The 27,785-nt window shown below is 34.0% G+C and overlaps 1 protein-coding gene across 7 annotated transcripts in view; it reads left to right on the plus strand.

Annotated features, from left to right (window-relative positions):
- Window positions 1-27,785, plus strand: part of RALGAPA1 (Ral GTPase activating protein catalytic subunit alpha 1) — a 249,558-nt gene that overhangs the window by 208,003 nt on the left and 13,770 nt on the right. For all 7 annotated transcript variants that reach the window (XM_055309354.1, XM_055309357.1, XM_055309353.1 and 4 more), the window contains 2 exons: window positions 9,604-9,762; window positions 11,470-11,597. In XM_055309354.1, the coding sequence (XP_055165329.1) occupies window positions 9,604-9,762; window positions 11,470-11,597 (287 nt within the window). The remainder of the gene's footprint in view (window positions 1-9,603; window positions 9,763-11,469; window positions 11,598-27,785) is intronic.

The raw sequence follows: 27,785 nt of genomic DNA on the forward strand, positions 1-27,785 counted from the left end.
CAACTTTACTGAATTCACGTATTAGCTCTAACAGTGTTTCTGTGGAATCAGAGGTTTCTGTTTATAAGATCATGTTTTTTCAGTGTTTCTGTGGAGGACTAAAAGCTTGGAGCTTCCTTGGTGCACCATTTTGGTGACATCACACCCTAAGAAAACTTTTGACTTTTTTTTCTTTTAAGCTAATTCTAAATTTAAAATTTTTGGTAATTTACCAACTGGAAAAGTGCTGGTATTTTTTCCAATTATTTAGTAAGGAGAAAAAGGACACAGTTACATGGCATAATATTCCAATTGTTTAATATTGAGACGCCAGGAGTATCGTGACTTTTTCAAATGTAAGCATGTTTGTAATTTTTAAAATTTTTATAATGCAAGCATGTATATTATTTCAGTTATAATAATTATACTTGTTGGGTTTTCTTTTTTTTGGGGGGGGTGTTTCTTTTTCATGCCTGTTTTATTGAAGAAAATTACCATAATTAAATGGACTCTTTTACTTAAAGCAATATAAAGGCTTGGTTTGTTTTAGCAAGAAAGCAATGTCATTGCTTTCACATGTATAGGACCTACCTTATGAAAGTGAAGTCCATCAAAATTATAAACAATTTGTAATAAAGCAACATCATTTTGGAAGGTATAGTTCTCAAGTAATTTAAATCAGTTTAAATAATATCTGTATCAGATTGGGACTAAATGAGGCAACATATCTTTTAATCCAGTAGAAAGGGAAAATATACCTGGTCTCATAATTCAGTATAACTATTCTAAACCCTCTTTTTATAGGAGGAAAAAAAGAAACCCTTATCATTTACTTTTCTCTTTATACTGAGTTTTTCATTTCCCAATTCACTATGAATGTTGCCCTTAATCTGCTCTTCAGAGTCCTAGTATGTAAGATTTTTCTAACAGGCTTACATTTTAGCTCTATTATAGTATCAATTTCTTTTTAATAAAAAGTTAAATATTTAAACGTAATCATGGAAACCAGTTGTCTTATACCAGTTCTCCTTAATAAAAAAATCACTTTCTGTATTGGTATTTTTTCTCCTGAATTTAATAAATTCCACATTAGTGGTAATAAGTTGAGGCCTAGAACATGTGTCCTATTACAAATGAACAATTGGATATCATTAGGTTGTCCCCTTTCCTCTGTAGATATATCTTTAGGTGTGTTAATCCATTCAGTAGACACATTAATGAGCACTGGTTGAAGTGTAATATTGGAGGAAGTAAGGCTCGTTGACCTCAACATGGAGTTTAATACCTCTAATTAAATTAGGTAGTCCACAGTCAGTATAAAGAAATAGCCATGCCTCTGGCAAGCTAGAATTATTTATGACTCTGGTTCTTTGTTTTAAACTTAATAGAAGAAAATTATTTATATCTGTTTTATAGAAACTAATTTTAGTTCTCACTTTTTATTTAAAATATGGTGATTTTGTAAATTATTTTTAAGCATTTTATTTTCTCAGAATGAGAGGTAAATATCCTTGAACCTGTTTAAGTATAGTGTTTTATTTCTTGTGAAGAGAAGCTTTTTCAGGCTCAAGACAGTAGCAGCAGAATTTTTAGAACATAGAATCTACTTTTTGAACAAAAGAATCAAACATTCAGTTGAACAAAGAACTCTCTTAGAAATATTATACTACCATATCAAAAATCCTCATATAACCCTAGACAAAGCTATCTGTTCTATAAATTATCTGCGGAAGATTGATAGGAAAAAAAAATCACTTAACTGAGTTTATTTTGTTTACTCTTAAATATCAAACATACTGCAAGCATTAGTATAAAGTGTTCACAGGAGCTTGTCTCATTTCTTTGGTCTCCTTGTTCTGACCACTTAGTGATACTCTGCTTCATAAGTAGCTGAATCACCCTTTTAGAACTTTTATGAAGATCAACTTGAGATTATTTGTAATCCACTTAGAGTCTCCAGTCTATCATTTCCTTCACCCCCCCAAAAGAAGAGAAAGAGGCACTTAAGTCAGTTTCCTCTGAAATATTGTTAGTGTAATAGCACTTCATTTTCTGTTTTGTAATTTGGTCACAATAGTTTCCCAAATAAACGAGCTTTAATTGACCTAATTGGTCTGATTTTAATTTTAAATCTATTTTTATTTTGTCTATAAATAAAATTGAAATATATTCTACTTTCCAAAGAACTCTTATGCTAAATATAGTCTAGAAAATGAATTCAAAAACAAATTTAAGAAATAATAATAAAATTTTCATTATTTTAGTAAAAGTGTAGTTAGTATAATTGATTAATAAATGGAATTATAGTTTTAATCCCAAAGTAACAGCCTTACATAATATAATTCTATTTTAATATCTTAGACTCTGTCCTTAACCCCAATTTCTGTAAATATACTTTTATGATAAGAATAGAGGATAGGAGCACCTGGGTGGCTGAGTGGTTGAACATTTGTCTTTGGCTCAGGTTATGAACCCCGGGTCCTGGGATCGAGTTCCACATTAGGTTTCCCACAAGGAGCCTACTTCTCCCTATTCCTATGTCTCTGCCTCTCTTTCTGTGTCTCTCATGAATAAATAAATAAAATCTTTAAAAAAATTAAAAAGAATAGAGGATAAAGAAACCGGGAAAATAAGTGGTTCAGAGTAAATTTATCTCACCATTGCAAATGGTATAATTTGGATGCTATAGCAGTAGGTTTCTATTGTATGTGGAATAAAGTTCTAATTCTTCACTATAGCCTTCAATGCCCTATAATTTGGCCACCTGCCTGCCTATCTCTCTGATCTCATCTCATCTGTTACTTTTCATTTAGCACAATCTAGCCTCACTGGCTATCATCCTAACCTGCCAGCTTGTCAAGCTTATTCCCATCTCAGAGGCTGTGCACTTACTGTTCTTTCCATTTGAAATGCTCTTTCTCTACATCATCAGGCTTTTCATTCTCATTGTTCTGTTCTCAGATTCACATGACAGTTTCTCAGACCTTTCCAAAGCATCCTAGCTAAAAGAATCCCCTTCACCCAGCAACACTACCACATTACCCTATTTTATTCTCTTTATAGCACTTATACCTCTGGTCACCATCGAAGTGGAATCTTTAAATGGATACCGTAATTGCAGATAATTCTGTTTTCATGCTGTGTGCTATGTAATAACAAAAAAGTTACCTAGATAAGTACTGCGATACTATAACTAGACTTAACCTGATCATGTCTTACTCTAGTTCTTTCTCTGAGCCCTTTCTTAAGTCTCTTTCTTCTGTCATCCTTTTTCTTTCCCATCTGTGTTTCTTCATTTCTTCAACACAACAAGCATACAGACTTGAACCCCCTCTGGTGTTCTTCCAAGAACTGTAAAGTTCTCATTTAGGTCTAAGTCTAACCAAAAAAGAAGTCATCCCACATGTCTAAAAACTGTTGCTTCTCCTTCTCTAAAACTTCAGATTCCAAAAATTTCCCAATATAATAGCTTTGTTTTTTTGAGTTTCTGTGATGGAAAATATTTTAAAGGAAAATTTCATACCAGGCTTCTATTATACTAGAAGTCAAGTCCAGTAGGGATTTTCCCTTTTTTTCAATTGGTTGGTGAAACATTTTAAACCAGTTTTCAAGCTACAGTCTTCTCAAACACATATTTTGCACATAAGTCACACATTTCAATAGCATTTTCAAGCTATCTTTTTAATACTTAGCAGTTTGTATTGAGTGCCCACCCTGTTAAGGTAATTATATCCCAGACACCATGCCTATTTCAAGAAGCTTTACTTAATTAGTAAAAATGATCCAGACAGCAAGTGAACATATGAAAATATGCATAATCCTAAACCTATGAACCTAAAATCAATAACATGATTGAAGAGTATATGATAGTTTCTCTTTTGCTACATGTGGGTGTTTGGAAGATGAGGGAAAGAATGAGTGCTTGAGGCAGTATTACTTAGTTTCAGTTTCTACATGTATACCACTATCTCATAAATTGCCTAACTTTTTTTTTTTAATTTTTTTTATTTATTTATGATAGGCACACAGTGAGAGAGAGAGAGGCAGAGACACAGGCAGAGGGAGAAGCAGGCTCCATGCACCGGGAGCCCGACGTGGGATTCGATCCTGGGTCTCCAGGATCGCGCCCTGGGCCAAAGGCAGGCGCTAAACCGCTGCGCCACCCAGGGATCCCTAAATTGCCTAACTTAATTAACTTCTGTGCATTCTTCAAGTACCATTATACATAACTTTTCTTTGTTATTTGCATCCAGAGAAGTATATTTAGAGGATTATCTGTCTCATTAATTATTCATTTATTAATTATTTTACTCCATCTCCTCCACTGGACTTGAAGCTTTGTGAGAGCAGAGACTATGTCTGGTTTGTTTGGGGTTTTTTTCACCATCGTATCTACACTCTAGGCAGCACAACACATTTAGTCAGGTTTCAGTATTTGCTAATGTATGGAGAAAAGTGGATAGGAGGGGGAAAGGCTTTTTAAGAACTCATGAACTACTTCAGGTATGTAGGATGACTAACATGACCTAAGGCAACAGGAGAGGAAATAGGAAGGAAAGAAAAGAAACAAATGTTCTTTTTTTTTTTTTTTAAGTGAAGACCTCCTTAGGAGATACTGTAAGGACAACAGAAATTGAAGACTTCCAGATTTTGACCCTCAGTAATTATAATTAGTTATTTGGTCCTTTTAACAGAAATGGGGAAGTCAGCTGATGGTGGTGTAGTTACTAAATATGAAATCTAGTCTCCAGCTCCAGATCAATGATATTTTGAGGCATTGAGGAAATCTAGAATTGAATGTAATCTCTGATAATCATAGAAAATGAAAACACGGTCTTAAGATAGACAAACATCTGATTTTCATGAAAGAGTATGGAACAATCTACTAACTACAAAAATTACTAACATTCATGAGCTCCATGTCAATACTTGACAAAATAGGATTATTCAACAGATGGTTTCCGAGCACTTAGGTAATGAAGTAGTGATCACTAGGAACCACCATGAGTTCACCATAACAAATCACATCAAAGTAACTTAATTTGTTTTAATAGGATTACTAGATCAGGGAAGGCCATAGACAGTATAAAACATTTAGCTAAGTTGTTTGTTGTGAACAAGTTGAAGAAATGTGGTCTTAAAAATAGTTCAGTAAGTATATTCATGACTGGTTATATAATCTTACCTAGAGACATAAATTAATTATTAAAGAGACATATAGGAAGGTGGTTAAAGTATGGTTTCTGAAATTAGACTGCCTCGGCTTCATTTCTGACTGCCACTTACTAGTCATGTGACATTAGGCAAGTTAATTTATCTTTTTAAGCTTCAATTCCTCACCTGTAAAAACAGGGGTAATAATAATTGTACTTACTCTGTAACATTGTTGTTAAAACTAAATTATGCCAAGGCACTTAGAAGAGTAAGAATTTAATAAATGTTGGCTGTTATTCCAACTAGGAGGAACATTCATGATGACTTGCTGTATAAGGCTCTTTGTTACCCAGACTTGTCCCACTTGACTTTTAATCCAAAATCTAATGAAGACATAAGAAATTGAATATAAGGGTAACCCAAATCTGGGAAAAGATACTGCCAACACATTGAATAGCAGAGTCAGGCTAACAGAAGACTTTGATAGGTTTAAAGATAATCTGAAAGTGGCAAGGTGAAATTTGATAAGAATAAATATGAAATTCTCCCTTTAGTTCTAGCATTCAGTTTTACTTGCTTAGAACTTTGTAATAACAAGACTTAAGAGTTTGAATTGACTACAACTTCTATTTGAGCCAACTCTATAAAAATGTAAAAAATAATTTAGTTAACAGAACAAGGAAGTGATCCTTTGTTGACTGATTGTATTAGAGCATATATTAATAATACATTCAATTCCGGATACCACAATTTAATAGAAACATCAGTAAACTGAGGTAATAATCCAGGATAATGAACAGATTTGTAAGCTAAAGAGTAGGAACTAAGGACACATTTAACTTGGAAAAGAAATAATTGAGATGTATATTAGGCCATTCTTCAAATATCTGGAAACATAATATATAGAATATAGACTGGATTTACTTGGTCATATTAGAAGAACTAGCTTTAGAAAGCAAATTTTAGCTCAGTATAAAGAATATTTTGATTATAGCTCTTTAAAAATGAATGGGCTGGTTCATGAAGGTGTAAATTCCCAACTAGAAGTATTGAGACAGAAGCAGGATTACTTGTCAAGGATACTGCAGTGGGAAATCAGAGCTTTAGGGTCTCTTCCAATGCTGATATTCTATAGTGTATTGAGGACTTCAGTTTTACACATGTTGAATTTCATTTAAGTACTTTATCTTTATGAATTGATTATGGATAATCTCAGCCTATATTATATACCCTGAAATAAAATTATTTCAGCAGCATTTGAAGTGAGTTGGAAGAATCATTTGGTTGCCAATCATTTTAACAGATTTATCCCAAAGTCTTGTACTCCATTTCAGAAGTGACTGGCATCTGGGTACAAAAACATATAGGTAGGAATTCTTTGAGAGTCCTCAGAGTATAGAAAAACCTGGAGAGTTATACACAGGACACTGGTAAGTCCATAAAAGATAAACATGAAATAATAAACATGAAATATTATATATATTTATGTTAAATATGTTAAACATACTACTGAAATTTCTCTTAATTTCTGTTAATACTCAAAATTCATTCTTTCAGTAATCTTTCAAAAATTCCTAAGATAATGCATAGCAGTGATTAGCAGTTTCTCACTTTGTGTTTGTTATATAGCAGGTTTTAAAGACCTAAGGCTACAAAAACATGCCTAATCAGAACAACATAATTACTCTTTCAAAAAATGATAAGGATGTTCTTGAAGCTTTCCCTTCAGAATGCTTGAACATATTTAGAATGACTTTGTTAGGGCAGCCCTGGTGGCGCAGTGGTTTAGTGATGCCTGCAGCCTGGGGTGTGATCCTGGAGACCTGGGATCGAGTCCCATGTCGGGCTCCCTGCATGGAGCCTGCTTCTCCCTCTGCCTGTGTCTCTGCCTCTCTCTCTGTGTGTGTCTCTCATGAATAAAGAAATAACATCTTAAAAAAAAAAAAAAAAAGAATGACTTTGTTATATGTGTGGTTCTTTGCCACAAGTATCTGTATTACAGCATCTTAGTAAAAATATATTGTTTTTTTCCATTAAACTTCTATAACAGACTTTTAATACTCTGTGGTAGATATTTGAAGACAAGCTGGGTTATAAGATAAAACTTTAGTTGCCCTTTTCTCTCATTTCTTTAGATAAGTGGACACTAGAAATTATAGATAGCTTTGGCAAGAGTTCAAGGGTTAATGTAGCAGATAAATAAAAGGAATTTTCTGTAAATTGAGACCTGCATTATTTCAGTTGTCTTGTCTTTCCTAACCTAACTCATTTAATTTTAAAAAGTAAATACTTAAATTCTTCCTGACAGTGTGCTCAGCTTTTACTATCGTTTATTACTTCAATTATACTTGATATCACTTAGAACAATCTGCCATTTGGAAATCTCAGTATAGCCTGGAGCTTAGTATTAGATCTGGCTGCTATTGTAACATGTACAGCATATGACATTAATGTATCAAAATTAGATTGGATCATCCCTCCTGGTTAAATTTATTTCACATTTCTTTTGTATTCAGTTAACATAAACCTATTAGGGAAGCTGACACATGGGGATGGCTGTATAGGAAGGATATTTTTAAAGTATTTTGATTAAAAAATGAAATTATAGAGCCATGGCTCTTCTAAGTTGTGTAATCCATTTGGTTTTTAAAAATGTCCCAGAGGTCAAGTACTAAATTTTAACTGTATATTATTCAAGGGGTGTGTGTATCTACACATGTGTGTGGTTTGGTGTAAATAATGATAATTAAAATTTAAACAATATTTTGATAGTTAGGCCTAATATCATACAGTAGGAACAATAAGTATGTTTATGGTTTCCAAAAAAGAAAAAAAATTAATATGCTTAAAACTAAAAAAAAAGTCTCCTTAAAAGAAAATAAATATTTGTATACTGTATTTCTAAAATAATAGATTCTATTCCCTAGATTTAACCTGAGTCCTGTCTTACAAAACTTTGAAGTGTCTGAGGGGGCATTTCTTGCTTAGGAATACAATGTTAAAGTTCAGGAATTTGCCTCATGTTTTCAGATACTTTAATGACATTCATTGTGATTAAGATTTTCTAGATAGACTGCCATGAGGGACTTTAAAAACCATTAGCACACTGGTTCTTGGCTTTCTTTGTTATGTATTCCTATTTGATAGACTGTCTCCTCTGAAAAATACACAAATAAAATTTTACACATAATTTTCAATATTCACACCCCATGAGCCCAAGTTAAGAACTCCAGGGTTATGGGGTACCTGGCTGGCTCATTTGGTAGAGTGTGCAACTCTTGATCTCTGACTCATAAATTCGAGCCCCACATTGGGTGTAAAGCTTACTTTAAAATTTTTTAAAAACAATTTCAGGGTTAAGGATAACAGAAGAGAGCCTTTCATTAATTAGACTTCTTGTTTATTGGTTGAAATGACACATTTAACTTTTTTCCTACTCTGTGATCTTAAAGCCAAGTAGATTACATACTTTAAAAATTGCTTGTATGTTAGCTCATACAGAAAATATTGATGGCACTTACCCTAGTTCTCTCCTCCAAAGCTTCTAAACCTTCAATGTGTCACACATACAGTATGTCAATTTATCTGAAAGTAGTAAAGAAACCCATGTGAGATAAGCACCAAAAATGGACTCAAGTGTTTGTAGTGACAGAATCAATTAATCTACTAAGATAACCAAATTTTATATTAAAATACATGTTTATATGATAATTTCTGTGAAGAAAACTTTATAATTTATTGAAACTCATTACTAATGGGTAATGTATTCATTTTTCTAGTAACTTAGAAATCCAACTTTTGGATGTTTTAAATTTTTATAATTTTAATTATCGTAATGTTAACTCTTTCTGATTGCTAGAAGCACCTTTGTAAGCAGCACAAAATATATTTAAACAATATCTTGAGAGTCTAACACTTTTTAAGAAGTCTGTTTGCCAGAATTTTATACACAACATTTCATAGGCAAACCCTGGAAAAAACCCTGTTGAACCATATACAGTCAACTTCCTCTTACTCAATAGATTATTTACCCAGTTTATGAATTATCTATTTCTTTTCCCTTCTCTTCCTGTTGCCTTCTTTAGGCAATTTTACTGCTCATTAGCCCTTTGAAAGAGTGGTTAGAAAAAAGAAGAATCTTGTATTGCTCATTTTTTTAAAAACATTTAAACAATCTTTTAAAAGGTTTGGTAGTGGGAAACTAGTATGGTTACTAGTTGAGTGTCTGTGCTGTATGTGAATATTTTTTATTCTCTGCTTCTCATTGACAGGAGACAGCTGAAAATTTTCTCCTGCAGTGTCTCCAGATATTTTGAATGTTTGTGTTGCATGTGAAAAATGATCAAAGGAAATTCATGAGTTTTTTTTAATTTCTTTACTTTTAATCTTTTTATAGTATGTTGTCAGTAACTGTATGAAAAGCTATATCTTTTTTCTAAAGCACTATCAACTATTTTCTTGGTTTTCCAGTTGAGACATTTGGGAAATGATGAAGTACACATTGTTTGGTCAGAGCATACTAGAGACTACAGGAGAGGAATTATTCCTACAGAATTTGGTGATGTCCTTATTATAATATATCCAATGAAAAATCATATGTTCAGTATTCAAATAATGAAAAAACCAGAGGTAAGAACTCCTTATCCTACACTTCATTCATATATTTTGAGCTCTTTATGGGTTTGTGAGTTTCTCCTTTCAGAAGAATTAAAATAGACATATCAGGTTGTAAAAACAGAGAGAAATGAGACACAGACTCTGGAAACTATGTAAATTGTCTAAGTCTACTTCAGAAGGAGCTAAAACTGGAAAAATAGCAAAGAAACTATGTTCAAATGGGAGAAGGCTAAGGTGATACCAGAGTAGAAATTCCTCTCTACTATGCTCACAAAAGGATTACCTTTTATTGAGAGGATAATAATAGTTTCCTAAAATATGCAATAAGAAGTAATCATTCCCTTTAGGATAGGAATGTATGATTCCTGTGTTTTTAGTTGATATATCTTACTAAGGATGTCATGATTATTCAGTCATGTTCCTTAATAAATGAAAGTTCTACAAAGTCAAAAAAAATGTTCTAGTTGGATCTCTTATAGCATAGGGTTGAAACACAGTTGCAGTAGTCTTTCAAAATAATAATATAAAAAAAGTATGGTAGTGTTTTGGTGTCTTTTTTTTAATTGAATACTTTTTGAATTTTTGGAAAACATATTTTTTGACAGTTGATCATGAATCTTTAGAATTTCTTGAATTGTACTAAGTTTCCCATGTGTGAATTTAAATTTATAGTCAGATTGTTTTAGGGTTTATCTAAACCAGAGGTCAGCAAACTATGGCCCACTTCTATTTTTGTATAGCCTACAGGCCAATAATGGATTTTACATTTTTAATAAGTTTTTTTCTCCTTGTTCTTTTGTTTTTGTTTTTGTTTTGTTTTCAGTGTCCTCCCCCCCCCCCCGCCCCCAGTTTTTCTTTTTTAAAAATCAAAGAAGTTGGGTTGCCTAGGTGGCTCATTCAGTTAGGCATCTGCCTGCGACTCAGATCATGATCTCAGGGTCCTGGGATCAAGACCCATGTTAGGTTCCCTGCTCAGCAGGGGGAAGGGTGGAGGGGGAGGAGTCTGCTTCTCCTCTCCCTCTGCCACTCCCCCTGCTGGTGCGCTTTCTCTGTCTCAATCTGTGTCAAATAAATAAATAAAATCTTTCTTAAAAATTTAAAAAATACATATCAGGGACAATATATGGCCACAAAGCCTGAAATATTTACTGTATTCTGTATTATCCACAGCTCCCATCCTTGCCTTCAGCTGTCATTTGTCCCAACCATATGCAAATAGAATAACTTTGAAACTGTCAGTCATCTGGTAGAAATGACAAATATCAAAGCATAGATATTTTCTAATAAATGTCTCTTAGGTTCTGAAGTAGAACTGGCATCACACAAAAATAATGAAAAACTAACTTGCTGCCTATAAGAATGTATTATCTTTACTAAATTTATGCAGTGGAGGAGAAGGAATTTATTTCCAGTGTTAGATTTTTGTGTACAATTGAGGCTACGAAAATTTGAAAACTGTCAGAGAATATGAATTATTTAGTCAATTAAATGAAGCACAGTTCTTTTGAATGGGAAACTCTGTAGACCTTCAGCATTTTTTGTTTGTTTTTTAAGTGTGAATCATGGAGAAGAAATTAGTTTGAATACTATTTCTACTGAAGGAAAAACTAAAGAGGAAGTAAAACCATAAAACCATTTTTGTGTACAGTGTCTTGATTATTTTAATTTTTAATCTTTCTCCAATATGAATATAAAATTATGTTCTAAATTCTCAACCAGGTTCCTTTCTTTGGTCCACTTTTTGATGGCGCTATTGTGAATGGAAAGGTCCTACCCATTATGGTTCGAGCAACAGCTATAAATGCAAGCCGTGCTCTGAAATCTCTGATTCCATTGTATCAAAACTTGTATCCTTTTCAACATTATGGTTTCTTCTCTAATACATGTCTACTTTCCAAGGTAGGTATTTCTTATGTGTTAGGTGAATTTGTGTTTATTGATATATAGATGATAGAGTTCCTCCCTAGTATTTGAGCAGTTATATTTGAGTGATGTATTTTCTTTTATACACTACTAGTGAGTGCTTATCTTTTGGTTAATTATTAGGGCCCCATCAGGGGTACTTTAATACTCTAGAGTACTGCGAGGTACTCTTATACTCTAAATGTATAGAAATAACCAGTCATCATAAAGTATTCGATCTAGTTGAGGAAATATACTGTTTTTATTGTATATGTGGTAACAGTTATGTACAGTGTTCCGGATGTATAATGACAAGCATCCTCTCAGCTGGAAGAGGGATAGTGGTGTCAGGAAATACTTAGGAGAAATATGAGGATTAAATACTGAAGGATGATGAATAAAGAGTTAATTGGGTGGATGAAATTGAGAGGAGCATTCCAGGCAAAGGGAACAAGATAAAGACATGGAAGTAGGAGAGGATATGGAGTGTTTAAGAACATCGCTTCTGGGATCCCTGGGTGGCGCAGCGGTTTGGCGCCTGCCTTTGGCCCAGGGCGCGATCCTGGAGACCCGGGATCGAATCCCACATCGGGCTCCGGGTGCATGGAGCCTGCTTCTCCCTCTGCCTGTGTCTCTGCCTCTCTCTCTCTCTCTCTCTGTGACTATCATAAATAAATTAAAAAAAAAAAAAAAGAACATCGCTTCTGGAGCCAGATTTCTGGACTCAAATGCTGGCCATTATTTCTTTAGCTGTCTAGCCTTGAGCAAATTATTTAACCTCTCTGAGTCTCAGTTTCCACATCTATAAAATGAGAATGATAACATCTAGTTCATTGTGTTATGAGAACTGAATGAATCAATACGTATAAAGCTCAGAGCAATGCCTGGGACATAATATGTATACAATTTTAAATTATTTTCTGATATTCCTTTCTAAAATGAATTTGTGTTTCCATGTATCTTTTCTATATGATTAAAAGCATTTCAGTTATTTTTCTTTTACTTAATAAATTGTTAAGCTTTATAGTTTATAGGGAAGGTTTTTTAAAGTATCCTATGTTCTGTTCCACATGAAATGGATTTATTGTAAGTCTGCCACATATATTCTCTTTTGATGATGAAAATTGACTTAATCTGATTCCTATGTAATTTCTCATGTATTCTGACACTGTGAAATGGAATTATAGGTGGACCATGGCATTATTATACATTGATTAAGCTTAAGGACATGGATATAGCATTTATTAGTGACAGTTATATCTTCACTTTAAGTTGAAAGCTCAGGTTTGAAGTGTCATTGTTGTAAAATGTAATGATTCTATATTATTCCATAATATCTCTAGAGAGTTATATACAGATTATATACATACAGATATATACAAGGAATATACAGATTATTACCCATAAACTAATTTTATCCACATTGTCAACTCCTCTGAGGTTGTCTTCTTTCAGATCTTTGCCTCCTTACAGTTTGCCTCATCCTGATGTTCACTTAAGGTTAGTGTCCTCCACCATTTCATTTAAGACACAGTTGAAAGAATGCCTTAAATCTTTTGGGAAAATGGGCAATCCCGGTGGCGCAGTGGTTTAGCGCCACCTGCAGCCCGGGGTGTGATCCTGGAGACCTGGGATCAAGTCCCACGTCGGGCTCCCTGCATGGAGCCTGCTTCTCCCTTTGCCTGTGACTCTGCCCCTCTCTCTCTCTCTCTGAATAAATAAATAAATAAAATCTTTAAAAAAAAATCTTTTGGGAAAGTGATGAGAGAAATTAGATTGTAGGACAAAGCTGTATTTGCCTCTTGTGTCATAAAACAGGAACTCAATTTTTTTTTTTTTAGCAAACACAAGCTATTTCTGGCCCAAGGTACAAACATTTAAGATGCATACCTTACCAAGTAGCAGAATTAAAAGTATTGGGGCTATGGCTTAATTTCTTTTTCCTGCACCTAAGTTCATACTCTTGAGAACTACTTCGGATTTGCATGTTATACTAGAGGTATGGTGACTGGATTTGCAGTTAGAAAATAATTGATTTTAACTCAAGCTCTGCCTTGTGATCTTGGGCTAGTCACAAAATTTCTAAACTTCACTTTCTTTATAAAAAAGATAATACCCATCTCGAAATTATTCTGAAGATTAAATGAAGTAATGAATTTAGATGTGCTTAGTAAATGAAATAAGTAAGGTACATTATTTTGTGGAGAGATTAATTCTGTTATGTGTAAAGATTACAGTCAGTATTAAAACAACTCTACCCAAAACCAAGGAATTTTTTAATTGAGTTTTTATGTTTGGTTGGTTGGTAGGTTAATTGATTGAATTGGATTTTCAGGCCTGTTTCTTGAAGTTTTTTAATAGTTAATCTTGCTGAGACATTAATAGATACCACATTGGAAAAAATTTCTAAGATGAAGAGAGATAATTTCAAATGAAAAGAATAAACATGAGCACTTCATTTACACAGCAAATACGAGCAATTTCCTTCAGTGAGACCATTTCTGGAACACTCAGAATAAAAACATAAAATCAGATCAAAGAAATTTTTCTTGACACAGAAGCTTGAATTTAGAAGGTATATGGAAATTATTTCTCCATACTATTTAAAGATATAATAAAGGTGCTCCTAGCCTTTGCTAATCTGAGAAATATGTAGTCACCTTTTACAAGGATTCACAAAGTTCTATATTAATTCTAAATGTCAGGGGAAATTATCTCATACAGGTAGATTACTTGATTTTTAAATGCAACCTTATATACTAAATTACAACTAGGTGTTTTTAAGATTTTGAAATATAAATGTCTTTGACTTTTAAATAAAAAATACATATCAGAAATATCTTAAAATGTATGTTTTTGAGGAATCAGGTAGGTTTCCATTAAGGAAAAAAATCATGTGTTCTAAAACAAATCAATAGAACTTAACAGAAATTACGACAGAAATTGAAATAGAAGTAGGCTTTGAAAACCACCAGTTACTACTTTAATCCTCATAAGAGAAATAAAGGGATAAAAGAATATATAATAAACTCACTTATATTTAGATAATTGTACTGCTGTGTTAGTTATTTTATGCCCAATAAAAGTACCCACTAAGATTCCACAGCATAAATTGTGCTATTTATGATCATTAAATACAGTTTAAATTTTATCCTGGGAACATCTTCTGTAACTATGAATCTAATGTTGCTCACTAAATGAGGACAATATTGATTGTCATATGCTGTCCAAATCGATCATGCTGGCAGCCAGAATTACAGTAATCTGTCAGTATTGATGACTGTCTTTCAAGCTTTGAAACCTCTCCTTCACTTCACTTGTCATTTCTTGCATTACTTGTATTTGAAAAGCATTTTCTTGCAACCTCAGTCTTTGTCAGCTGGGTGATTTTTTTTTTTTTTTTTTTTTTTTTTTTTTTTTTTTTTGTCTCGAGCCCAATTTGTTGGTTTGATCATGCAATTAGAATTGAAATGCAATGCCTGGGAGGAAGAATAGGCAGGTTCTGGGTAACCAGTGGACCTGAGGGGTATTTCAGGTTGATCTTAGACATCATTTGTTAGTTACCTGTTGAGTGTGTGTGTGTGTGTGTGTGTGTGTGTGTGTGTGTGTGTGTGTGTGTTGGGGTTGGGTTGTTGGTTTTGGATTGGGGGGGCTTTTTTTGCAATGAGAATAACAATTTCATAATATTAATTTCATGATCTTAGCTATCATAACTCTAAACCTTAAATAAACATTTTAAGCAATTTTTTGTTAACACTCCTAGAGACATTTCAACTGTACAAATGTTAAATATGATGCTGTCATGTGTGTACTGTTTCGATTTTTTAACAGATGCATTACACAAATTTTCAGAAGTTACAGTATATAATCATGTTGAGAAACAGAATCATAGGATGTAGGTATATACATACATAAAGAGAAAAAGATTAATTTTAAGGAATTAGCTCACACACTTGTGGGGACTGGCAAGTCTGAAATCTGCAGGAGTTCTTAGGTAGAGTTGATATTATAATCTGAGTCAGAAAGCATCTGGAGGTAGAATTCCTTGCTTCTGTGGGGACCTCAGTTTTTTTCTCTTAGGGCCTTTAACTGATTGGTTGGGGCCTACCCACATACATTATGGAGGATAATCTACTTTACTCAAAGTCTCTTGGTTTTAAATGGTAATCATGTCTGAAGAAATACCTTCACAGCAACACAAAGTCTGGTGTTTAAGAACTGGATACCATGACCTAGCCAAGTTGACATAAAATTAACTGTCGCACATATCCCATTTTTCTTCATTTTTTCTTTTTAACCTTTTGTACTGTAAAATATAATTTGAAATAAGTACATTATTCTAAATGTAGTATATGGTGAATAATTACAATTTAACCACCATCATCTCAAGAAATAAAACTGTACTATTCTCTATCAAAAATATTTACTGATCACTTTTATGATAGTGGTAAAAATTTGAGAAACACGTAGAGACAAATCATAATTGACCCTTGAACAACATAGGTTTGAACTGCTCAGGTCCACTTATTTATGGCTTTTTTTGATAAAATACTGTATAGTATTGTAAATGTATTTTTTCCTCCTTATGATTTTAATAGTTTCTTTTTTCTAGTTTAAGAATACAGTATGAGGGGATCCTCTGGGTGGCTCAGTGGTTTAGCACCTGCCTTCGGCCCAGGGTGTGATCCTGGAGTCCAGGGATCAATTCCCGCATCAGCCTCCCTGCGTGGAGCCTGCTTCTTCCTCTGCCTGTGTCTCTGCCCCTCTCTCTCTCCTCTCCTCTCCTCCTCTCTCTCTCTCTCTCTCTCTCTCTCTCTCTCTCTCTCCCCCCCCTCATGAATAAATAAATAAAATCTCAAAAAAAAATACATTATGAAATGCATGTAACATTCAAAATATGTGTTAGTAAACTGTCATCAGTAAGGCTCTGATCAACAGTAAGCTATTAGTAGTTAAGTTTTGGGGAGTTAAAAGATTTGGGGGATGCATGGGGTGTTGGCCCCCCAACCTGCATGTTCTTCAGCAGACAGCTGTAGATGGTAATTTTTTCTCCAATAAGCTTATAATTTAATAGTGGGGAGAATAATATGCAAATTAATAATTATAACAAGATAAAATGTGACATGGTAGGGTTATAGATAAAATGCTCTGGGAGTTCTAAGGAAGAAGTTATTACTTTGGGAGTAAAAAATAAAGGAAGAATGCATAGAAAATCTGATCCTCAGAGGGTGAGATTTTAGTAGATGGAATGCAATATGTCTATTATAATTCTTGTAATTTATATCTAGGGGCTTTGTATGTATACATATAATATATACGTGATATTCTGAAATATACAGTATGGGGGATATTACAAAATTCAATGGCATCTTTAAAAAACACGTTCTTCCTAGGTTTAATATTCTTTCCTACCCATCCAATATTATTTGATTTGTTCTAATCTGTTTAGATTTGACCTTTTTATAAATGCCAGAATTGGGTTTCTGTTTAACTTTATCAGACAAATTACCAGAAGTCAATGATCATTCTTCAATTAGTCACAGTTTGTTATCCCTACAGTTCTACTACTCACATGTAAAGAACTTGTTGCAAAAGTATGAGAGCCAAAATGAAATGAAATGTAATTGATTGGCTCCACTAATGTAGTTTGCCATTCATTATGATAGAACATTATAAAACCTCTTAGGGAGGCCCATCAATATTGCTGCCATTTCGTGTTAGAAGAAAGTGAGTTTATTGAGAAACTACATAATTTTATGTATATTGTCTTTTGAAGATTATTTCTTCAGAAGATCATATTCATAAATACAGACTGCCCTTAATTTATCAATTATATTTTAAACTGTGGAAGCAGGGTTACCTGGGTGACTCAGTTGGTTAAGTGGTCTTGCCTTCAGTTCAGGTCATGATCTCAGGGTCCTATATCCAGCCCCACATACAGCTCCCTGCTCTCTTCCTCACTTGTGCTCTCTGTTGCTCAGTCCTCTTTCTTAAATAAATAAAAATCTTTTAAAAAATAAAATGTGGAAGCTGATTGTTGGCAAATCAGCCTGGGTTTCAAAGTCCAGAACCACTTATTGTGTCACTCTTTGTCTAATTTTAATCTGTAAAAAGAGCACCAAATTTAAGACTGTTTAAGGATTAAATGAAATTATCTACATGAAGCACTAAGCAGCCTGTTATGTAGCAAGAGCTCAAAAATTGGTACTTACCTGATAGTTGATATTTATTATGCTCTGCATTGGAAGTATTCCTCTAAAATACAAGCGTAAGTATGCTAAAAGACTTGTGATAACTCTTGACTGTGTATTGAAATTCTTATGTGAATTCTTTAACTACATGCAAGCAGTTCTTATTAGCTTAACCCTCCAAACCTCCTATTTCTTATTGCATTTGTCAAACATACCTGTACTCCTTCCAGCTCTGCCCCTCATCCTTGCTCTCATTTCCCATCACACTGACACCCTTTATGTGTCTAGCTGGACCATATTTATCATCCCTGTATGCCCGTCTCTTTTTGTTTTTGCCCCAAGAATGCCCTTCTACTATCTTTCACCTAACATACTCATTCTGCATGACCCAAACTTTGTATTAAAAAAAAAAAAAGTTTCTTTCACTAAGCAACACACTGCCTTATATAACATTTTGTTATAGGGCTTATTGTGTGTGCACATATTAATAAGCCTTATCCTGGTTGTAGTAACTTCTAGCACAGTGATAAGTGGCTAGCAATTTGTTGTAAGTAGTACAGGACAGGGTAGATGGATTCATGGGTAGATGGATTAACCATTTTTCATTTTTCTTTTTTAACAAAATTTCTGTTCATTTCCCAATATACTTTTAAAAATAAGTTGCTTGTTGTTGTTATAATTGGTAGTTTGTATTAGTCTAGGCTACAAATATAAGAGCATGCTGGATAGAAAGAAAAGGAAACCTAAGAACAGTAGAAACTGCCTCTGATACATGAATAAGCTAGAATAGCATACACACAAAGGTGTTGTATTTTGACTGATTCATCATTATATTTTTATTAAGAGGTCATTACAGTTTAATGAAAATAATTTTCAGAGATCAATAGTCGATGAGGTTTTTCCCTCCACTTCTTGGGAAGTGGGGGGAGGTGGTGGGAGGGGACAGGCAGGATCTGTCAAGGAGAAAAGTGAGCCAAGACACCTGTGTCTTCATGAAGTGACAGATGTTGTCTTAGGAAGAGTACAATTTAGTGTCCCCCGCCTCCACTCCCTAAGGATGGAGGCAGCAGTGGCTGTAGTCCTGAAGGCTTACACTTCCTGCTGAATGGCAGGGAAGGCCTTAGGAGAGCTGGGAGGGGCAGCTATGGGAGTCTGCATACTGCTAAGGTCCTCAGTTTTACTTCTTGAACCTTTGCACCCCCTACATCAGTGATTCCCATTAGGAGCTCTCAATATCTTTTTTTTTTTTAAGATTTATTTATATATGATAGACAGAGAGAGAGAGAGGCAGAGACACAGGCAGAGGGAGAAGCAGGCTCCATGCACCGGGAGCCCGACGTGGGACTCGATCCCGGGTCTCCAGGATCGCGCCCTGGGCCAAAGGCAGGCGCCAAACCGCTGCACCACCCAGGGATCCCCGGAGCTCTCAATATCTTAAGTTCCATTCTTTCTACATACTTTCTAAGTGAAAGTCTTAAACTTCATGGACAAATTGGTTATTTGTTACAAACTCAAAGATTTACAATTATGGTCATTCATACTTCAAAAGAAGAGAATTCTTTACATAAAATGTCTTATCAACTAAGTTATCCAGGCTTTGTGACTTTTGAAATGCTTGCAGCCCTTGTGCCTTTGATACTAACCATTGTGGTGGGACCTCTCTAAGATCAGGTAAACGTTCTTATTTACTGAACAATGTGCTCTGTAATGGGAGCATTTCGGTCTCCTGTGTTAAAGAGGTGGACATCACTATTTAAAGTTTTGTTGTTGTTGTTGTTTTGAAAAGCTTGTGATTAAACAACCCCTCCCCTGGCCTAAACCTTATAGTCTATGCACACAGAGTAATTATTTAAGCAGGGACCCTGGATATGTAAAACACTTCTGTTGTGACTCTAATATATTCTTTTATTCAGCTGTTCTTTTTTAAAAATGGCAATATATGCCAATTGATGATGTTATTGGTATTTTGAGAGATTTCCTTAAAATTATTGTGGGAATATTTTATTACATACCTTTCAAGATGTTAGTTTTGGTCTAGCAAATCTGCCTTTGCCTTTAAAAAGGATATAAAGGGGGCAGCCCAGGTGGCTCAGCGGTTTAGCGCCGCCTTCAGCCCAGGGTGTGATCCTGGAGACCCACGTCAGGCTTCCTGCATGGAGCCTGTTTCTCCCTCTGGCTGTGTCTCTGCCTCTCTCTCTGTGTGTGTCTCATGAATAAATAAATAAAATCTTAGGAAAAAAAGATATAAAGGCAATAAATATAAGTCTCTGATATGTAATAAAGTTTTGATAATAATGAAGTTTATTCTATAGAATTATACCAATGTCTGAAAATGGCATCTTCTAATATTCTCTAGAGATGATCACTTTACTAATATAGACCAATAATAATTACTTTTGCTATATTTAAATAATGGGAGCTCACAAAAATGACTTCAGGATATGACCAGCTTCTTTTTCTATATCATTATATTAATTCTAGAGATATTTTCAATTTTTATTCTCTAACAAGAACACATAATGCACCAATGACAGATTTATGTATTTAAGTATTTTAAAAAGCTATATTGAACAACATCAAAATGACCTTAAAATAAGTATGTTTAAGATCCTCTCAGAAATAAAGGAATAAAATCTATAAAATATAAAAGGGACAAAGTGGCTATCTCAATAGAAGTTGAGTGGCATTCAAACTTGTTCATGTAAAAATAAATAAATAAAAGTCTATTATTTATTTCTTCACCCAAAACAAAGGTCGCTAAGCACTTTGGGATCTTTCATTTATTCACAAATATTTCTTGACTACCTGCTTTATAGGAGACACCATGGAAGAAAAACTAGGGATAGAAAGATAGTCACTACTTTCATGGGGCTTATACTCTGGATGGGTATGGGTGAATGTGTGAATGAGTGAGTATTGAGTAAATGAAGTGCCCTCTGGTGAAGAGTCCAGCAGTGGTGATATCTACAAAGTAGGATGGTAAACGTGATTAATTTTATTACAGTGGGAGAGGATAGTGGGGAGGAGGAAATTAGGAATAGTTTTACCAAGGAAGCATGAAAAGATGAAAGCGTAATGTGACTAAAAAATACAAGGAAGAGAAAAACAAAAGAAATACAGGGAGGTCCTCAGTATTGGGTGGTATAAAGCAAAGGGAAGAGTAATAGCAGATGAAGTCCAAACCAGATAACGCAGTGAAGCAGAAAAACAAAACATAAACTTGGTTTTCTAATGTTACTAGCAATAATATAACAGCCAGTGTCTAAGGTGACAGTTCCTCCTGCTTTTATATAATTTTTGCTTCTTGAATAGCAGAGCAGCTTGAACGTATTTTCCTTTTCTAAAATGAGTTGGTTTATAGATTAAATAAAATATTTTTATGCTTAGTCATAGAGTAATTTCCAAGCTAATTACAGTAATAGCTAGTAGTATTTTTCTTAATAAGACTTAGAAGTTTTTTAAGTGTTTGATAATATTTACATGTATTTGCCAGAGCGTTTGAGATTTTCATAATCTCAAATCTTATGATAGACTCACATTCTTGCATACAAACCTTCTTTACACTTTTCCTGTAAAGTACTTTTATATCATATTGTGCTTTTACACATTATTATGCTTTTTTATGTTACTGATAAATGAGGATTTTTTTTTTTATCCTATTTGTATAGTATATTGTCTTCATGGCAAAAATAGCAAAGGAAAAGAAAGCACTACCACCATCTTAACCCGTTGTGTCAAGTCCAGTGTGGCAGTATGGTCCACATATACCAGTCTTAACAGTTGGATCATATCATAGCGCATACTGTACAAGGAAGTAGAGAACTCTATCAGGTGTTGGGCAAACTGTCTTTAAAAATTACAAAATGAAGTTTCTCTGCTTACATCTTTATTAAATTTTCACCTGTGATAGAACAGGGACTTTTTTTTTCCTCTGTTAGACCCTTACTTTTTTAATATTAGTGGTGAAGGTGCACTGATATGTTCACATTATCCTTCCCTACACCTAGTACATACTGTACAAGCTTTATTCTAGTCTTTGTTTAAATATAAAAACAGCAGTAGATTTAGATGCTATTTGCAGATTTCAGAGTGCAAAGAATGAAGGATATAAAGCTGAAATTAGTCTCTAACCTTGTTTGACATAGGAATTGCAGTGCTTTTAATCCTTTCTTTCCCTTTTACTAAACATAAGGGGTTTGCCATTGAATTTTTAATAACTCAATAATGGAATTAAAATTAAACTATGGGTCACAAATCTCTCCCCCATTTTCTTCTAACTGCTTTTCCTCTCAAACACTAGAATACAGCCTATTTAAATCTTAACTTTTGCTTGCCAAACCACTGTTACCGTCCATCTGTTCATGCCAATTGTAAAGAAGGTTCGGTTTTTAGTGAAGCTTTGCATTTCACATAAGGTATGTGAAGTGAAATTTCACAAGGGACATGATGGATCCTGATTCATAGTGATAAACCTTTGGGGCCATCAGGGTTGGCATATGGTCCAGTATGATATGAAGGCTTGGGTTCCCTGGCTTCACTTCTTTGGCGTGAAGCTGATAAAACCTGGCTCTTGAGTATTATTTCACTGGACACCAATCATGGGCAGCAGGAACTGCCCATTTAACTCTCTGTGGGAAGGAAGCCCAGAGAGCATTCACAATGGTACCATTGTTGAGTTGCAAACTGCTCTGAACAGCTTGACAGCACTAGGGAGGAGGGGAAGGGGTTGCTTTACTAATTGCTGTTCAGAATAGAGAAGGAGCAAAAATAGCTGTTGTAGAACTGATGTTTCTACATTTACTTACTCTTTTGATAGGAGTGTTGACTTTTATTTAGCACATACGTACTATAAAAAAAAAAGTGAATATATTTAAGCAACCACCTGTAGTAATTCCTTGTTAACATGGCCATTATCTATTTTAAACCCACAAGATTAAAATAGAGGAAAAGTCAGTTTTGCTTTATATTTTTTATATTTAGATGAAAACATTTTTTAATCTTAACCAAAATTCTTTAAGATAAGGAAAAATGGATTAAAACCACCACAATCCTTGGGATCCCTGGGTGGCGCAGCGGTTTGGCGCCTGCCTTTGGCCCAGGGCGCGATCCTGGAGACCCGGGATCGAATCCCACATCGGGCTCCCAGTGCATGGAGCCTGCTTCTCCCTCTGCCTATGTCTCTGCCTCTCTCTCTCACTCTCTCTTTCTCTGTGACTATCATAAATAAATAAAAATTAAAAAAAAAAAAATAAAAAATAAAACCACCACAATCCATATCTCAGATAAAAGACAAATTTGGCCTTATTTCCTTTAAACCATGTTTTTTTTAGAATTCCCAAATATCTGAATACCTGCAAGTTATATTAATATAGAAATGCAAATTAATATTATGCATAACAATTGCAAGTTCTAAAATAATCCCCTATAGATAAACTAGTTAGCAAATCTTAAGGTTAAATACTGGATTTATCATTCAAATGAGTAACTCATAACTATTTCAGTCATTCCTGATTTTCTCTCCATCTCCTTGAAGTCTATTTCAGGTATATTTAAAAATGTGAGGGTTGCTTCCCTTTTTATGAAGCATTGTATGCAGTGGTATTTGTATAAACTGCTGGCCTTCCCATTTCTTTTTCTGCTCAGTCTAATCAAACATTTGGTGGTTCTGATGCAAAGAAACACTGATCTACTTCAGCTTACTTCAGCCCCCAGGATCCTGACCCTACAGCATATTTCCATGGATGGTTCTTTCAGCTGAACCTAAGTTGACTAAATTATATTGCAACATTATAATTTCTGCAACATGTCCTTTTATTTATAATTTTTTTAAATGGGATAGTCTTGCTAAGTTAGTGAAAAATCAAATGCATGTTTGTGAAATAGTAACAGTCTGTAAAATTTACTAGTCGTCCATCTCCTCATGTCCCCTTAAATGCTTTTAGTAAATGGGCACCAGTGCAGTATTTCAAAAACAGTAATTCATTGAATGCCCGTTCTTCCTTTTACTGCAGAATAGATTATATTTAAGTCAAGATTAATGGGTAGATTTTGTTGTTAAAGTCCAGTCTCTAAGCCCATCATTCCCTAGGGGCATATAGTGCATTAGTTTAAGCCAATATACTGTTTATCATAGATTCTATGACACAGTCTTAAATGACAGTTTGTTGTACTTTGTAACTACCTACCATGATAATAAATCACTTTTTCTGTACTCCTGATAATTATAGCATTTAAACAAAATCTTAATTAAGTTAGTACACATTTAGGTAGAGATAACACATAAGTAATTGTACACTGTAAAATTTCACTTATTTTTTTCCTTTTTTGCAGTCTTCTAACAAGAATCCAAGTTCAGTGTTTAGTTCAAACACATGCATTCATTTCCTCAACTTTAAAGTACTGAAATTTTTGTTCCCAGAAGAAACAATACAAAATGTTTCTAGTCATACTCCAATGTTTTTTAAACTCTTAGTCTAATACATGTGATTCTGAAGCAGTTCTCTGTTGATGGTTAAAGTCTTGTTATTAATATTTTCAAGTACATCTTACCAAGAATGAGAATCTATAATTTTAATGTCATTAAATTTGAAATCTAGGTAACTCAGTTTTTCTTTTAGATATTTTACTCATAGAACTTTCATGAAAGTGGAATATACATATTTCATAATCATGTTAGTCCTTTTTAGAAACCACCAGTGATTATTGGATTATTAAATCAGGAAAGATTTTCAGAACCTTTAGGGAGGTTTAAATTTTTAATCCTATTTATTTAAGGTTAATCTTTTTAAATGTATTTACATGAACTTTGGTAGAATTGGGCTTATCAACTTTTTACTTAATGTTTTCATTTAGTAATTGACTGATTTATGAGCAATTATATATGGTCCAAATTTTATTCAACTCCAGCTTTCAATAATAGGACTATCCTCACACTGCCTTAGCACCTGTTATGGATTTTGAGTCATCTGGCAGCCCATGGGACTTAGATAAAGAAGTACCAGGTGTCCTGCCTGTCTCCTAATTGAGACGCAGTGAAAACAATATAGACTTGGCAGTATGGTTAAAAGGATGGATTAAAGCCCAGCTTTGTCTACTCTGACAAATCACAGCTTTTCCTTCATTGCGTAGATAGTAGCAACTACTAAAGAATTTCATTAGTATAATACATCATAAAAATCATACACAATTTGTTAGAACCTGTTGCAGACTTTCAGAAGAATTTATATTAACATAATAAAAATAAACAATGTTAATACCTAGATTCAATCCATTTACTTAGGGGAAATTTTCACTGAGCTACACTGCATGTGTCTTGAAGAAATTAGCTACTCTAGGAAAGAAGTGATGGAGTATTAATTTACCAGATCTTGTTAATGTAAGCAAGTATAGTTTACTTTCATCTTATGGTTGAACAGTGCCTATTAGTCCATGGGGTACTTAATTGCCCTGGATATTTCAAGAAAATATGACTATTAATAGCCATGTAATTCTAGAGATGTAATTGGAAAATATATTTACGTATATCCTATATTTCAATAAGTTCTTATTTTCAATTATTTCTCCAAGACCATGTGTAATGACATTGCTTCAGAATATTTGAAGATATGTCAAGGCCTTTTAGAACTAAAAAGCCAAAGGTAGTTTATTTTCTCATTTTCATTAGAGCATGCCAAGGGTTTTTTCTGTATTATATATGATATTCTGGTATATAAACAAACATTTTTCAAAAATGGCAATCTTCAAATTTAAGCTAATCATCATTGTGTTGGCCATCCTAGAACTAACTAAAATGCCTCTTATGCCTTTTCTTTTCTCCACACAAAACTCAAATCATTGAGATTGGATATAGAAAGAGCACTGGACTATTAAATGACCAATGTCCTAGTGCCAACTCTACAGATCAGCAGCTTTGTTTTTCTGAACAAATCTCTGTATTCTCCATCCAGGCAAGACTTATTGCCGAATAAACATTTTGCTGATTTTGCTAAGTTTCCTGAAAGTAATGTTGGTAAGATGATTGTTATATCCTTCCTTTAGTTCAGACTGTCCTAAAATATTCTCAGTAAATGATGCCCTGGGATAAACCCTCTCAAGATAGTCTTTTTAAAAACCTTAATAAATTTCTGAGTATTATTTTTCAAGAGTATTGCTACATCTATTCTTATAGTGTACCAGAGCAGTTTTGGAGATCTGCCTAAAATAGTTTTGAAATTAAACTTCATCTGATTTTTATCTACAGAGAATTTCTTGACATTTTTTTCCCTTTCTTTCTTTATAGATGGCCATTTAAATATGAATAGAATTAGTTTATTAACTAAATTTCTTGCTTCATACCGCTGTAGAATTTATAAACACTTCAAAGATTTCTTTAAATTTAAAAAATTGTCCCAACCAGTGGGGCAAAATATTTCCATGCTAAATTGTAATCAGTTGTAATTACTCTGAAGATTTATAGAATTTCTTCTTTAGGCAATTACGATTTTTTTGAAAAGTTATTGGTTTTCTTTTTTCTTATTATTACACCTTATGTATAAATACATTGTGTTTCATTCACTTTTTCTTCTTCCAAAGGTGAGCAAGATCAAGGGTAGGGATGGAACCAAACTCGCAGGGGGATTCAAGCTCTGTCTCTAAATCCAATCTTAGAAAAGTCCCAACTATATTGGCCCCAAAGGGTGTTTGCTTTCTGGAGAGCCAAATTGGGATTACAGGAAGGGGGTTGTCTGCATATACCAGTGTATCAAATATCAGACCAGCTTTATTTATTTCTTCTATAATTTTGTAAACCGTCATTGAGTACTTCTGGGCCTTGTGTTAGGTGCAGGATATGTAAAAATAAGAAGGACATGGTCTCTGCCCCTGTAACATTAGTCTCCCCACTAGTTTATTAGGAGAACAAACACAAAGAAAAAGACACAACACACTTGGTATTTAACAATTGGGGCTGAGGGCAGGGGGAGGCCCTGATTTGTGGCATTTGTTGAGTTCTATGATGTGAAAACTCCCACCAACTATCTTACAAACTTTATATATATTGTAAGTAGTGCTTTCCAAATTTTAAGTCAGTAGGCAGAACTCTCCTCCCTCTTCCTACAGTTACTGTTCTTGGAATCTTCTGTACAGAGAAGGGAGATAAAATCCCTAAGTATTAAAACAGCAAAGAAGCCACAGAAAATCTGAGTGCAGGCAAGTGCTTACTAATTTAGGAATTTCAGAATGGGCCTAAAAATCTCTGAGGCTATGATAATAAGCATAGATATAAACACTTTATACTTTGCCTTTACTTTAAAAAGCCAGTATTTTTTTCTCATTTAGGAAAGAAAACATTAAATCTGAACTTGAGGAAATTAAGCAGTGATAGGTCTCAGACATATGCTTAAAATTACAATTTCCATAATTCCTTTTTGTGAAAAGTACTTCATACTCATTCTTGCTGTGTACATTTTACACACACACACTCACACTCCTGCATTTTTTTTGAGACTAGTTACAAATTACAGCTGAGCTAAATGTTTAAAGAACCTACTGGGCATACCATGGAATTAGTGATCACAGAACTGAAAGTTTTGCCCTTTCTAATTTCAAGTAAAAGCAGTTCAAAATCACATTCAGTTGTTAAGAAAATTATTGTAGAAAATGAAAGGTAGTTGCTTCTTTAAAACCAAATCTACCTTGTATATATCGTCCCTACGCATTAGTAAAATTGAAAAGTGTACTAAATAATCCTTCTGTAGTAGCTTTTCTTCATACTTTTTCTCACGAGAAATCCTTTTCCTCTCATTGGAATAAGTCAAAAGTCCCTCTGTACACATCACAAACAAGAAATATTACCAGAGTTCTTGTGCATGAATACAGGTATATTCCTTAATCAGACATTGAAAATTGCCCTCAGGGAGACAGCACCTGCAATTTACAAAGACTTGAACCAAAAGTCAGAAAAAC

This window comes from Nyctereutes procyonoides, unplaced genomic scaffold, assembly GCF_905146905.1.
Source record: "Nyctereutes procyonoides isolate TBG_1078 unplaced genomic scaffold, NYPRO_anot_genome, whole genome shotgun sequence".
In the NCBI taxonomy this organism is placed as follows: Eukaryota; Metazoa; Chordata; class Mammalia; order Carnivora; family Canidae; genus Nyctereutes; species Nyctereutes procyonoides.